Source organism: Anser brachyrhynchus, assembly GCF_964034855.1.
Source record: "Anser brachyrhynchus genome assembly, chromosome: 5".
NCBI classification, from domain to species: domain Eukaryota; kingdom Metazoa; phylum Chordata; class Aves; order Anseriformes; family Anatidae; genus Anser; species Anser brachyrhynchus.
In genome coordinates this window covers 29,142,181-29,157,519 of record NC_137699.1, presented here as the reverse complement: position 1 = coordinate 29,157,519, position 15,339 = coordinate 29,142,181, and the positions used below count along the sequence as shown (strand labels likewise).

Below are 15,339 nucleotides of genomic sequence, written 5' to 3'. Positions count from 1 at the left end.
TTTGGAAACGAAGAGACACTCGTGTAAGGTCTCCGTATCGAGAACGCCCCTTTTAACAGGCTGTTGAAACAGGAGATCTAGCCCTTCACATTCCTACTGAAGCCAGCTTGGAGAACATCTCTGTTTCTAAGACTATATTCTGCTTTGTGTGTGCTAAAATGATCTATTTGGGTAGTTTAAAAAAATAAAAAGTAAACAAAAACACTTGGATTTACCTTTTGAGACAAAGCATTTGCTGAATTTGACGCAACTGTGTGATCACTGTGGATGTGGTTCTTCCACATTTTTAACCTCCTACAAAGAAATGACTGCCCTGTATTTTTCCTCACGCCTGGTTCTACAGGCCCTTCGATGCGACTGTTTCTGCTCCAAACCCTTCTCCACCTCACTTATGTGCTAGAGCACTGCATGCCCACTCCTCCTCTCCTCAGAGAGGCACCCATCCCCCTTTCATCCCTCCCCTTATTTGGCTCTTTAAAAGGTCAGTGTTTAGTTTTCCTGGACCTTTTCCCGTTATTAACACCCCGGTTTCTAGAGCAGGACAGCGGTCATCACTTGGGACATACCCAGCAGGAATCCAGGGTCACAGCTCTGCTGATGTCCTGCTACAGAAGCAGTACTAAGAAAGAAAAACCCATTTTTTTTTATCAAGTTGCCACAGCACTCGAATGTAGACAGGGTGGGTAAGTGGTGTTCTCCCCCCACCCCACCGACCTCCAGCACAGCCTCCCCCTCCTTCCCTAGGCAGAGGCTCCAGCAGGGCTGACGGCTGTAGGGGCAGCCCCAGCCGATCCTGGTTTGCAAAAGCCTCTCGGGGTGAATTAGCAGGCACTTAAACCCTGATTTTAAACCCAAAGCCTCCAAGCCCACATTGCTGGCTAGGCTTTTTGTTGATGCTATGTGGATGATTTTTTCAGGTGAGATTAGGGAAGTTTACCAGCCTGCTTGGAGTCACAATACTTGAGGCTCAGCAACACGCCTGCTAGCAAACAGCGGTGGGTGGTGATGCTGCCCTGCCCTCAAGCTAGAGGCAGAAGAAAGGCCTTTGGGAAGTCGAGTAAGGAACAGGCAGGCCGATAGCCTGAAGGGAAGATTCAGGATGGAGTTAAGGGAAGAACTAACACCCCCCACCCAACCAGGCTATTTCTTTCAGCACGTAAAAGCCAGCCTATAACTGCTCTTAGCTTCTGCCAGGAAGGATACTTTCCCGCTCAGCCAGCTGAGGAGGGTTTCTTCAGTCATTTTCAACTGATACACCACTGTAACCTGGAAATCTCTGTGCCAGCTCCTGCAGTGCCCCTCTAGAAACAACCCAGGAACCCACGCAAAGAAGTGGGGGGACACAAACCCAGGGAGAAACAGAGGCAGGGACCAGGCACAAGAGGAGGGAGGCTCTTTTCCAATGGGAAGCAAAGGGGAACAAGAACAGGCTGAAACACTTGTTTCAAAGTGGATTTTATTCCAGGCATTAGAGAGATTCTGGCACATGCTTTCTTCAAGAAAAGGGAAAACAAATCTGGGTTCCACATAAATTACATCTGGCAAAGTGCAAATCACAACTGAGTGGGGAAAATAAACCTTTTGAAATTGATTTTTGTACAACAGTAGTTTCAGTTCCTCTTAAATAAACCCCCATTGGTTCATAGCACATGAAATTACACTGGATGATCTGAAACAGTAACAGCTTTCTTAAAGGGTATTACCAATGCAAATGTTTCGTCTTCACAGTCTAGAGGTCTGTTTAAAGTAAACAGGAAAACAAGGGTGAGCAGCTGCTTATTCTGACTGTTGAAGAAACAAATCAACCAAATTTGAGGGCTCAGTCAGTTTTCTTTCAAAAACCCCACTGGAGTCCTGTTCCAAAGCACGGCACCGCTGGACCTTGCGGAAAGAAAACATAGATGACATCCCTCCTCCTCCCTTCCGTGCAAGGGAAATAGAAAGCACGCCAGTTTGGCCAAGCCTTCATTTATTCTGAGAAGATTACTTTCCCCACGCTTAAAAGCGGCCTTTTGTGATGCATCTGCTTTTCAGCAATTGCAAAAGTCCAGTAACTTCCAGAAGGTGATGTGGGGGGAGGCCCTGTGAGCTGTGCTTTGGCTGACAGGGGAGTACAGCAGCTGGCAGGGGACCTCAGGATAACATGTCCAAAACCAGGTATACTTAGGGTTTTGGTAGCCCCTAACTCCAGGGGCAATTTAAGTTACTGACATCTAGCATCTGCCCACCCTTTCCCTTTTCTCCCCCAGGCCAGAGCACTTGAAGAAGAGTGCTCTGTCTTCACCTGCTCACAGCCCCAAATGGCTGCTAGTTCACACTCTGCCAGGCGGTGACCAGTGGTAAGAGAGGCACAAATCAGCACAGCTAGTCCAGGTACCACTGCTCTGGGACCCATCAGGAACCTCAAACATTGGAGCCAGGCACAAAGTCCAGGGCAGTAGCCAGCATGCTGACAAGAACCCTTTGAACCAGGGCTGGCCCAGAGCTTGGAGGCTATACAAGCAGAGTTCCTGTGGTCTGCAGCAGTCAGGAGGATTGTTTGTAGAGGAGCGGGGTCCTAGTCCCAGTGGGGTTATGAAGAAGGAACTGCAAGAAAGCTGCACACACACAGCGGGAGCAAGAAGGAAGGAAGCAGTACCTGGTGGAGGAGCGAAGATGCTGTTAGCTGCAACCCGTAAGATGCTGGAAAGTGAAATGGGGGAAGCTCGGATGGTTCACTTAGGTACATTTTGATGAAAATAAATAATCCCTTAACACTTCATTGTATACAGAGCTTACATACAGTACCTGCTCAATGGCCTTTCATTGTCTTTGCATTAACTTTTTCAAGTCAGGTGTCTGAGAAGTTGACCATTCATGTCTCCTACTGCCTAATAATGCTTTTCTGTAAGTAGCACCTCCTACATATTCTTGTTTAAAAATGCAGTTGTCAGTGGGATGGCGTCTCTCCCCAGGATGGGTCCATCTGCCCTGTTCTCTTTCCTTTCCTAGGCTATTTTCTTTCCTTTTCAGCTCTTTCCTGTTTCTCTGAGTTGTGGCCTCAGTGGTTCAGGCTCAAAGTACCTCTACAGAAAAAGAGAAGTCTCTGCAGAGTCAGTACCTCTGTTCCCACACAGAAGTGCAGCTATACCATGCAGCATGCTTCGGGCCAGAGGGAACTGCCTCCTGAGTCTTCACTGTGCAGGCAAGGTCATTCATCACCATCTGTCAAGATGGTGAGCTGATGTCAAATATAGGGGGAAACAGGAAAAGAGCTCCTGCCACCTCACTGATATTTAATTTTTTAAATAAAAGAAAAACTGAGAACAGGAAAAAAAATCCTCCAGTTCTCACACAAGCACTTCCGAGCACATGCAAACATATATATGAAGAACAGTAACTGTTCTTTTGTCAACAAATCGGAGTAATACCAAGGTAGAAGAAAGAATTAAAAAGGGTTACAAACATGATCAAAAGCTGCCATTGTTCAGAACCCAAATGATCCTCCTCTGTTTCTTTTATACCAAATTAGGAACGACCCAGACGAGCAAATGCCTCCTGAAGGTGGCCCCACCATATGGTTCCCCTGCCAGGCTCTTGGAGAGGAGGGTCAGTTTACAAAACCGTGCTCCAAGGTAATGTTGTGGAGACTTCTGTTTGTTTGTTTCAATTGGTAGGCTTCCCCTGGCATGTCTGAAAACACAAACTCAGACACAGCTGACTGGTAACTGGGAGCAAGAAGGGGACATCAGCTAGAAACACCATCTGTCCTCAGTATTTCCAGCATGCAGAGGAGAGCTCCCAGGCAGACCTATACTGTGGCAGTATCTGTTCAGAGCAGTTCCAGCTCCACCAGCCAACCCCCACCAGGTGACCGTGGGAGGAGAACTGGGCCTCGCAAGTAGAGCAGCCCCAGGCCTTTTCACCTCCTCTTTCAGAGAGAGGGGAAAGATCGACTGGACAGAGGGGTTGGGCGGCCTGTCACACTGGGACATGTTCACAGGGGCTACACGTTGCCTTCGATACGGGGTGCAGTGGGCAGCATCTGATAGCACCAGAGAGAGCAGCCGGGTAATGGCCCTGGCTTGTCAGGAATCCCCGAGCACCAGCACCCGTTTTCTGACCATCAAGGGCAGCTCCACAGGAGCACCGTACCCTGAACCCAGGTGCAGCTGGGCTGCCTGCAGACTGGATTACTCGTGGAGACGGTGCTGGCCTTCCACCTGTAGAAAACTGGAAGCAGGAATTCAGCAGGGAATAGTTCCTGAAAAAATCCCAGGTTACACTGCTAAAACAGACAGGCCCCTTTCCCAGATCCCATCAGCATGGTGCCCTACTTCCCAACCTCAGCCCATTTGGCTGTAAGGCAGAGGAAGATGTGGGTCTACCACAACGAGGTTACAAACCTGCCCCCAGGGCCTGCTCATTCCTCCCCAGCCCCTCCACTCATCTCGATGGCTCCTCTTCTGGCCAGTCCTCGCTGCGACACACCAGCACACACATGCATAAATGATGCATGATGTTAAAGTGAAAAGCCAGGGAAGACAAAGAGCTACCAACGTTTGTACAAGCATTGTCCAAAGTGTTGGACTGAAGGTCACAGACTCTGGATGCAGAGGAAGGAATGGAGAGGGGGAGAGCTGCAAGGCAGTTCTGACCATTTCGAGTATTAGGCTAGGTGCTCTCCCCTCTCTGGGTGCTGCTGTGCATGGACATCAGCTACAGAGGAGAACTTAAGACAACAGACAGGCCGATTTCAACAACTCCTCATCCTTCTCTCACCCGCAGCTTCTTCTCTGGAAAGCTCAAAAACACCAAGCGTTCAGCTGAAATGGTGGCTTGCTGATGGACACAATGAAAACATTTAGGGTCAGACATACAAAGCCATTCCTCCCATCCCTCTCTGTTCCCAAAGTCTCATGCACAAAGAAACGAGGAGATCTCTGTGCTACCATCATGTTGCTTGTAGCAGCTCCCACTGTTGGCCAGGTACATCTGCTTGGCAAGGGTTGGTCACCACTCTCCCAGCCTGGTTTTCCAGACAGAGACCACTGACAAAGTGTTGAATGAAACTGCCTTTCATCTTCCACTTCTGTGAGGAGAGAAGAAACACGCTGTTACTGTCATTTCACTGCGTAACCATGCCTTCAAACAGGAGGAGAAAGGCTGAGCATAAACCTATTGTAAACCTCAACAACTGGGGAAAGTGGAAAATCTGGGTATTGGCAGCTTCTCCAAAGCACTGGCTTCCTGTGGTAATGATATCTGGAATTTGAGTTTAGCTGGTTTATAGGGTTAGATATTCAGAAGTATCCAGAAGGCAAGCAACACAAAATCATCAACTAGCAGGATTTTCAAAAGCATATTATATCCAGAATTTCCCTACCGTTCTGTCGGAATGTAGGAAATCACATTTGCTCTGTATCTCTAAGCACCCAGATACCTTTCAAAACCTGAAACCCTTCTAACAGTTTCTTTCCAATCCTCAAAAAGTTCTCCCAGCACAGAAAGCATACCATTCACAGAACACAAAAATCACACTTCTTGCTCTTTTGACTAGATTGTATCTCTCTCTTTCATGTCCTCATCTCTCCTCTCATCAAGTCAAGACTTTTATCAGCACTACAGTGAAAGCTCTTCATATCTCTGCATCCTCCTCAGCTGGTTCTTCGTAATCTCATCTGCCCTACCAACATTTCAGTCTGTAAGTGTACATTTGACAGCTGCTCAGCACACATCACTCTGCTTTCTGCAGTGATGTCCTCTGGGTGTGCTCCCACCAAAGCATATGCACAAGACCCCACATGCAACCCAGTTTTCCTGAAGGCCCTATTTGTTTGTGCTGCTTTTCAGGTATGAAAACGTAGCTCCTAAACTTGAATTGCAAATTCTGCTGGGAAAAGGCAGTACCTTCCATCCCTGCTGGGCTGATAGCCCAGGGAAAAAAAAGAGAAATGAGTCTGTGAACTTGGGATCTCCCAGGTAGGGCTGTGCCATTTCCCTCCAGCGGGGCACTGCTGGGATCAGCAGGTGATTGGACTGAGTGCTCCAGGCTCCTGGGTTTTTTCCCACTCAGTCACAGATGACTCAGTCGGTCAGCAGCTTAGGGATATGAGGAGGACGTTTTGGCTAACCCATGTGACTGATGAGGAAGAAGAAACAGCTTGGCAGCACTGATGGACCTCAAGTCTGTTGCAGAAATGCATGCAAACTGGAGTAAAAAAATCCTGTGATATCCAGGCAATGTCAAAACCTACCAATATTTTAATTCTTGGTTAAGTAACGCAGCAAACAGCTTAGACTGCCACATGCTGTGTGTTCTAAGACAATCAGTTATGTCCACATACCGCTGGCAGCTCTCCTCCAAATCTGTGTGCTGGTTATGCTTCTTGGAGGGCTGGGCAATTGCAAAGCCTGGAGTAATGTCACTTCTCTATCACATATTCCTTCAAGACGTTACTCCAGGGGGAGAATCACTGTGCTATGGCTGCTAACCCTGACTGATGGGACACTGCCAGAGGCAAACTGTTGGTAACAGCAGGAAGAAGCTGGTTTTAACAGGCAAGCAGGAAGAGGAATGTAGTGATGATGCAGAGGAAGATCCAACACAGTCTGTGCACACAGAGGAGCCTGCAATACCCTCACCAGCTGCTGCATCCCAGTGTCTACATGGGTTCTGGAGCCATCTGGCTCTCATCTGGCAGAAGGTTCCCTGCAAAGAGCTGAGGAAGAAGTTAATACCATAAGGCAGCACACTGCGTCTATCTGGTGTGATCTCTGAGCAATGTCCCCCCCTCCACTGTTTCCCAAGGTCGCAGATACCTCTGTGAAGAGCCTCTTGCCCTTCTCTGACTCCCAGCTTCAATGTGGGAAACTCTTCCTTGCCCTCCACCCTTGTCCCTGCCTCTGTCGTTTTACCAAGAGACACTTTTTTTCTTCTTTCTTCCAGCTGCTCAGGAGAAACCTGGCACTACCGGGAGGCTCTCGCATGTTATTCCTCCAGATCAGAGACCTGCTGCTGCGATCTCCATGCTGAGCAGGCACACGCTGTGCCGTCTGCAGGAAGAGTCTACAGCAACAGACACAGCAAGACACCAGCAAACACTCACCAGAGCACATTTTCTGCTGCTAATGAACTACACCAAATCAATCTCAGTGAATGGCACCACCGGAAGGCCCAGAGTCAGAGTCACTCTGTGTTCCTCCATTCAACAGACAGTATAGGAAGGATGGGAGAACTGGGAGGAATACTGAGAAAGTGACAGAGTTAGCTGGTTGGCTGGTTATGCATGCACGGAGCTATTATAAAGCATACTGACAGCCAAAGCTAAGGTAGGGCTCCCTCATTTCACATAAGTGCTATTTTCAAAACGATGGATTCTACTCATTCTGGTCAGAAACCGTGTTTTGCTGTCCTCCACGACATACCTGATGAGCTCCTCTGACTTCACCCGAACCTTTCACAAGACCCCACTGCCTGACTGCCAGACCACAGAATAGCCAGGGACAGCCCAATAGCTAACCCTGCAAGGACAAACCATATCTCAGACCTTAAGGAGGAAGGGCAGTAGGAATGGGTGGAAATAGAAGATAAGATGCTCCCACCTTCAGCCACCTCAGAGCTGGGCATCTTAGCCTAAACTAGTCCCCTAGTGACATGTTAATGGAGGAGTCCAAAGTACAAATACTTTTTGGGAGGGCCCGGCTTCCTCCAAAGACCACAGGGGGAACCTGGGCAGCTAACTTTTAAATTGCAGCAGTGATTGCCATCTTTAGAAGAATTAAAAAAAAAGTACTAACAGAGCAGATAATTCCTGCATACAGCCAAACTTTACAGGGAGTCTTCTTTCTTACTCACAGACAGTTTGACTAGCCTGTACTTGGACCAAGGGTAGATTCTGGAAAATTTAAGCATTGCCACGATGTGAAAAATTTTGACTTGAATATCTTCCTTAGTCTCCCTACCTTGTACAAATGGAGCTAATACAGTTTACTGGTCACAGCAGGTTTGAAGTGGGGATGGAAAAAAGAAGCAATATTTTCTTTGAAATACTGTCCCACTCTGCTTGAACGTCTTCCCCAAATATCAATCAAAATTTTCCCCACTTTTTAGTAAAGCTCTCTCTCTATCTTTATTATCTATCATCGTAAAGTACCTTGAGGTGGTGGGATAGAAGCACTCCATGTGAAATTACTAAGAGAAAAGTCTGAAACAGCTAGTTCTCGTCTAACCAGTCAGTGAGAAACTGCCCGATATATGTAAGAGCTGAAAGTGTTTACAGTACTGTAATTTCTCAGGATAATCAAAAGTCTTCTTTTAACCCACAGCAATCCAATCAGTCCAGGGTTTATTTCAAATTCCTGACAATAGCCTTGTAACCCTGGAAATGTAGCGGAGTTGGCCAAGATTAGGAAACACAGCTGGGAAGAGCAGATGTTGTTGGTTAGGGCTGAGACGCCTCAGACAGAGATGTATGGAGAACTGATAACTGGAATAGACAAGGATGCTGCAAGTTGTAATTGAATGTATTTGCAGAGCCATGGGCAACCCAAAGCTGGTGCTGAAGATGACAAACACTCATTTTTAAACATATGAGCAGAGACAGTGTGATAGAAAAGCTCACGTCAGCATCCGGCAAGTACTGTCTCCCTTTGAACTCTTAAATTTTAAATTTTAGTTTTAAATTAGTAGAACAAAGAATCAGAACTGAGAGAGACTCTTGTCTCCTGAAAATTGCTTTCAAGCTCTGGCATATTGCAAGGAGCATTTTACCTGCTTACTATCAGGAAGATGCTGAGTCGGGTGCTTCCAGAACAGACAGGTCTTCAGTCCTCTTTTCTGAAAGTCTGTACAAAGTTGCATTTGTCTGCATTGCAAGTGATGTGAGACACTGAGAAGTCAGGTGGGAAAAATTCCCAATCATGTCCAAAGGCACATAACATAGGACTTCAAATACTGTTTGTCTCCCAAGAAAGCTTGATGTCCTCATTTTCAGGCTGGGGTCATGTTCCTTCAGCACATTTTAATGAAATATGTCCATTTAATACGGTTTCTCAGCATGCTTCTTGTTCTTTTGGGAGATACTGTGCCAATGTTTCTCATTTTTATTCTCTTGTTTTAGTGTCTGACTCTCACTTTGCCTCCTATTTGCCCTCACTATAATACAAATTAAAATGCCACTCCCACCATCAGTCAGAGCCAAAACAAAAGCTAAAGGCAATAATTTATTGTGCATTCAAGTAAAATGCTATTCTCCAAATAACATTATGGATGACATCCATCTGCTTTGAAATCTAGTTCTGATTATGCACAATAGCTCTTGGCTGGTCTTGTGCTAGCAGTGCTGGCTGTTGCTGTTGAATGATCAACAAGGATCATGGTGCCAAATAGGTTTTGTTCCTGCTTTCTTTCAGTCCAAGGGAGAAGTCTGACAGAGTCAAAAATCATCTACATGTGGAGCATTGTCTAGTATCCTGCTTGCAAGGTTCTAGAGTTATTTTGAGGTAATACCCTACATACACTGTTCATAATACTTTAAAGCCTCTGCTAGAGTATTACATACACGTCAGATGGACATGAGATTGTTGTTAGCACTCAAAAACAACAACAAAATTCTCTTCCCTGTGGACAGGCTTAACCCACAACAGCTGTGTAGCGTGAGCACAGACTCAGTATGTTTGAAAGCAGAAAGCAGCTTTAGGAGCAACATGGTACATTGTAAAGATCCAACCAATCTGCTCTGGTGACACCAAACAATGAACCCATCACCTGTCTTATCTTTTGTCAGAAATCTTGGCTTTTGAGTCACTCAGCCACAGACACGAAGTGTAGATCCAGGAAAGTCCAAATGCCTTCCACCACAGACCTCTGATGACAATGACATTAGAGATGGTCAGACCCAGACTTTCATCATGCCACCATCTCCTCCTAGAATAATGCATGCGTTGCACATTGCCAGGCTTGCCCTCTTTATCTCTTGCTTGCCACTTCCACTTCTCTGAGGTAGTTCAATTCCCTTCCTCCATTCCTGCTCGGCCCCTTTGGCTCTCTGAGAAGCCTGCTTGAACTGAGGAGTGGCTACGCCCACGTGTAGTTTGAAAAGGCAGCTATCCCTCCCAACACCTCGCACCCATGGGGAGAGAGGCATCCTGTAGGGCAAACTGAGGCAATATGTCAAAGTTTCCACAGCAGTGGTTGTCACCTTGAAATTCACCTTTGTAAGTACTGGGAGCTGGGCTTGGGTGACATCCTAGACAGGGGGTTTTGCAAACTGCCTGCTCAGGAAGAACAAGACTCCGTCTCTTGCTTGTCTCTTTGTTGCCAGAACCCTGCCTTGCTAACCCAGATGAGCCCCTGCAAGCTGTTAACTTCACTTCTCACTTCAGATAGGATTTGGCAAAGAAAGAGTCGGTTCCCGAAGTGAGCAGACAACACATTGCATTAGATGCATGTGGTCCTTCTAGAAGGGAGGCAGAGGAAAGAGAATGGGCCAGTTTGCAAAGACGACTGACTTCTAACTAATTAAAACGCAATGTGTTTATGGAAGGAATATACCATAACAACATTCCCCAAGAACACAACAAACTTGAGCATTGCATGTGGAACTGGCTTTCTAAGCAGAAATCTGAAATGGGAGTTTGGGACTTAAAAAGCAACCCCAAAATTTCAGAGCGTTTCAGCCCAAATTAGATTAAAAATTCAAATGCAGTTCTGCTACTTCATCCCCACCACCACAAGGGGGTTTGGAATGGCAGCTGAGATTCAAATCAGTCTCTAGTTTTTTGAAGTGCTTAAGCAAAATCCCTGCTTACAGTCAGTTGGCCAAATCATCTGTTAGCTCAAGTCCTTGATTTAAGCGCAGTTTGTTCACATAAGGTAATGGAAAACAACAGCTCACATCCTTAAGTGTACATGCATGTCTTTATAATGAGCCTGTATATAATCAACACATCAAGGCTCGATAAATCCAACTCCAGCAGCAGAATGAACCTGCATGTGTTAGTGTGGATTAATCTCTCTTCTGGCTAATAGGGCCTGTACTCCACCCCCTCCAGGGGACCCTTGTCCTTCCATGACACAGGAGGTGGGGAAAGAGCTGATTTTGGCAGCTGCTAGAGTCCTCTCTGCTGCCAGGGAGGAAAATGCTGCAAGGCACCTAAGGGGAAGTTAAGTGACCTAATTACACAGCAAGAGGCTGAGTGATTACCAACAAGAAAAAGGAGCAGGCGAGCACAGCCCACCTGGGATATCTTTGCAATGCTAAGCTGAACTAAGAGTTTTCCCAATGTATTCATGGTGACAACTCTTCAAGACATTTCTGCATTAACCAAACCTCCAGAGGAAAGTCTACACAGGCATTCAACACATGGGCAAGACTGGAATTCAGTGCTTTCTTTCAGGAAGAACCTAATTCAGAAATTCATATGGCATTAAAAAGTACTGACAAAAAAGGATGATGCTCAGGACTGGTAGCAAGCTGAGCCATCTCCTGTCTTTGAGCTACCAAAACAATAGATGAAAGGAAAACACAACAGAGCCAGCATAGCCCTAGATGACAGAAAAATGGTTCTCTCTTGGTGTAGAGGGAAGCACAGGAACTAGAGATGAAATAAGTCCTGTGCATTCCCTGTCTGCCACTGCTGTGTTGTCAAATGTTGTGTTTTGACCAGTTCTGATAAAAAAAAACAAAACACATCATGTATCTGCAAAAGCACTGTGGCCATCTCAGACACTATCTCTCACCTTGTATTGTAAAGCAAAATGACTTCGGCGTCCTGACAGATCAGGGACATACGTCTTGGAAACTGCATGACAGTCACAGAGCTGCATTTTGTCGAGAGCATTGCAAAGCCAATACTGCTGCTGTGTATTTCTCCTCAGGGAGTAGCTTGGACAGAACATATGGTGCTTTATGCCAGTCAGTATTTCTCAAATGAGTTGCGCACGCTCAGTTTTAAAGGCCTGTTAACGTGTCCAAAGACAGCACAAAGAACACAGTTCTCACTTCTAAATTAGGAAAAATGCTTTTACTGTGAGGGTGGTCAATCACTGGAATAGGCTTCCTAGCAAGGTGGTTGGTGCCCCATGCCTATCAGTGTTCAAGAGGCATTCGGATAAAGCCCTCAATAATATGTTTTAACTTTTAGTTAGCCCTGAAGTGGTCAGACAGTTGGACTAGATCTTTGATGGTCCCTTCTAACCGAACTGTTCTATGAAATAAGCAAACAAATGACAGCATACATTGCCCTTCTCTCAGGTATCTCAAAGTATTTGCTGCTTACCTACTCCTCTCTGATGCTGTTCTTCATCCGTGAACCAACCTTGCTGAACATCAATGTTTCCATGGAGTGAGATGGTGGTGTGACTGGGCTGGAGCTAACTACAGTGCCAAGGGCCTAGGCAGAGCATAGAACCTCACCCTCTCTCTCTGGTCATAGGCAATCTCATACATCTGTGCTTATGAAACACATCAGAGAGGGAGATGTAGAGGTGGAAGGGACTTTTACACACTTTGATAGTACTGTGTTCACTCCCATAAGCTGCACTGATATACGAACACCTGTATGTGACAACAAAGGGATTAATAAAGGTGCTCAGTTACCTGTCTGCCATCTTTTTGATTGCAGGCTTCCAGTGCGATTTGAGAGCCAGTAGAGAAGGAGGTAATGGAAAGACACTTGTCCTGCTGTCTAATTAGAGGGTCACTGAATACCCACTCCTTTGGCATAAGAAAGAAAAAGAAAGGTTCTGTTATGATCATAATGTTGACAAGATGAGGGAGAAAGTTTTTACCAGCATACATTTCAAAAACCTGAATATTTTCTTCAACATTTATCAACGACTCCCTGGGAAAACTATGGAAGCAGCCTTCACTTGATCAGAAGTTTATGCTCAGACTTGGTGCATCATGACTATTTCAAAAGCTGCAGCTGACTCCCCGACCTTCTGAGCTGCCTGATTAACCTTGGATCCCTTGCAACTCCATGCTCTGCAGCTTTACAGAGTCTGGCCTACAAAGCAGGGAGGCCACCAACCCCCTGATTTACAAGATGTGCAACTGCTTCTGCATATTTTATGTAACAAACATGTTCTGTAACAGGTAACCAGGACTACAGACTGTCAAATGAAGCAAAACACATGCAACCATATCTATGGGTTAATAAATTTCACCAGCACACATAAAGCACAAACTACTTCATTTTTCCTTCCTCTCACTAGACGGATGCCTGACCCATTCAACTATTGACCCAATCAACTATTATTATTACACTTTCCCCAAGGAAGAAACACAAAACACAGTAAGTTTCAGAGACTTTAAATGGTAATGACAAGGAGCAATGAGTCAGATTTAATGGCATGTCGAATGCTGTCTGAAAACTGGTTTCCAAGAGTTAACAGATGTGATTATGTATTTTCTGGCATAAAATATCCTGCTGCAACCCTTAACTTTCTCAAGCTGCTTCTCTGCTGCTTTGACTACCAAAAGAAGAGATTGAGTGCACATCCTCCTCAGCTGGTATAAACCAGCACAGCTCCACTGCAGTTAGAGAAGCTGCACCCAATTACTGCAGCTGAGGTCTTGGCTACTTTAAACCGTACTTGGGCATTATACTGAAACACATCTGTAAAACAGCACAATTCAATCCATCTGCAGCTACAGCTGAAGTGGTGGACCGAGGAACATTCCTGACCCTGAGGAAATCTCTTCCCCCACATGCCTGGGTACTAGCCAGGTACACTCCTGGACTGGTTCTCATGGAAAAGTCATAGCCGCATGGGCTGGAGCACACCCAAGCGATGGCCTGAGTGGTGACAGCCACGTGATTCAAACGCTGGTCATGAGTTTACTGCACAGACTAGTCACACCTCTGAGCATTCAGGTGTTACCTGTTGCTTTCAAGCGATGAAATCCTTCCTACTCCGTGCCTGACTGTTGCATCTGTTAAGCCAATGGAGCTCTGAGATGGACACAGCTTCTTTTCCTGCTTACTGCTAATACCATTAACAGGGCCAAATTCTTCCTTCATTCACCTCTGTACAAACCCACCAGGGCCACTGGTAATTAAAAGGGCAGAGGCAGGAGCAAAGCACCAAGCTGAAGCCCACCTTACCTGAGTGACAGGTGGATTGTTCACTGTCCCTTTACAGTTTCCCATGCCAGCCAACATATTCCCAGTGGTATCCTGTGCCCAAGACTCCAGGCAATTTCCTCCTTGTCTGATTATCCCTGGAATCAACTCCTTTTCAGGAACCCTTGAAACAAAACAACAATTGTAAGGCACTTCATACACAGAAAAGTCCAAAGCACTTTCACAGATTTATAAGGGCATAACTGGCCCCTGTATGAGACATAGCCCCCTTTATTTGACAGAAAATGCAAGATATCACACTATATGCTGAAAATGTCAGGAGCAGGCAAAAGTCAAGGGAAAACTTGGTCAGAGGACCAGTACCCTTGTTTCAAAAGGCTCTTCGGAAAGCAGTTCAGTGTGATGCCTCCTCTGAAAGAGATCATTGCCAGTAAAAAGCCATATCCGCAGCTGTCTATCCTGTATCTGCCTCCACCTTTTCCATACTCTTCTCCCCAGTGGTAGTATTCGCTGCCTCTTTGGTAGCAATACAAGAAAGATCTGTCAAAGCCAGACTACAACTAGATGTTTTAGTCTCAATGCATGTTAGCTACAGCCTTTGCTGACTAGGATGTGAAGGTGTGTTGACTAGCAAGTGCTAACAACACAGCTCTGGAGTGGCCCGTGCTACCTCCCAGCAGAGCAGTGCCACAGCACTACCACAGCCTGACCCACTGCAGTAGAAGATACAGACAAGCTGGGTTGGGCATTCACCAGGGTATTCTCTGAACCACTTGCACCTCTGCACTGAGGCAGCCCAGCTCTACTTGGCTCAGCTACCTCCAGGAAGAACATCCAACAGGCAGAGACCAAGCCTGAAACAGCTGTATGGGGCAGAACAGAGGCAGAAGCAACAAACCTTTCGCAGAGTGGTAATGGTACAAGCCAGGAAATCACTGAAGGTTTCTTACCACAAAGAAGACCAGAGGAAAACCTTTTCCAAGCATAAATCTGTTTTATTCCTTGCTGCTGCCACAGCTCAGCTTCTCATTGGGACCCACCTCCCCGATCAGAGATTTTTACAAGCTGAGAACTGACTCACTTGAGCTCAGGATAGACGTTCTCCAGATACCACTGGAAGGATTTACAGTTCAGCTTGCGGCGCTGCTCCACTCGTTCTGCAACACTGGAAACACAGGCAGGTTGTTGTATTTAAGACAGTGAACAGGAGGAAAGCGAGCAACAGAGAGCAACCAGGAGGTTTGAGGGAGGCTATATGAATTTTCCCCC

General features: G+C 46.2%; 1 protein-coding gene across 5 annotated transcripts in view; it reads right to left on the bottom strand.

The window, feature by feature from the left end:
* Nucleotides 1–1,438: 1,438 nt before the first annotated feature.
* The window catches only part of GALNT16 (polypeptide N-acetylgalactosaminyltransferase 16), a 67,821-nt gene continuing 53,920 nt past the window's right edge, over nucleotides 1,439–15,339 (bottom strand). For 2 of the 5 annotated variants that reach the window (XM_080595404.1, XM_080595402.1), the window contains exons 12-16: nucleotides 15,152–15,235; nucleotides 14,092–14,233; nucleotides 12,582–12,698; nucleotides 11,723–11,887; nucleotides 1,439–5,071 (exon numbers count right to left, since the gene is read on the bottom strand). In XM_080595404.1, coding sequence (XP_080451530.1) covers nucleotides 4,934–5,071; nucleotides 11,723–11,887; nucleotides 12,582–12,698; nucleotides 14,092–14,233; nucleotides 15,152–15,235 — 646 coding nt within the window. In that variant the 3' untranslated portion in view covers nucleotides 1,439–4,933. The other 3 variants (XM_080595400.1, XM_080595401.1, XM_080595403.1) reach the window with 3 other exon arrangements.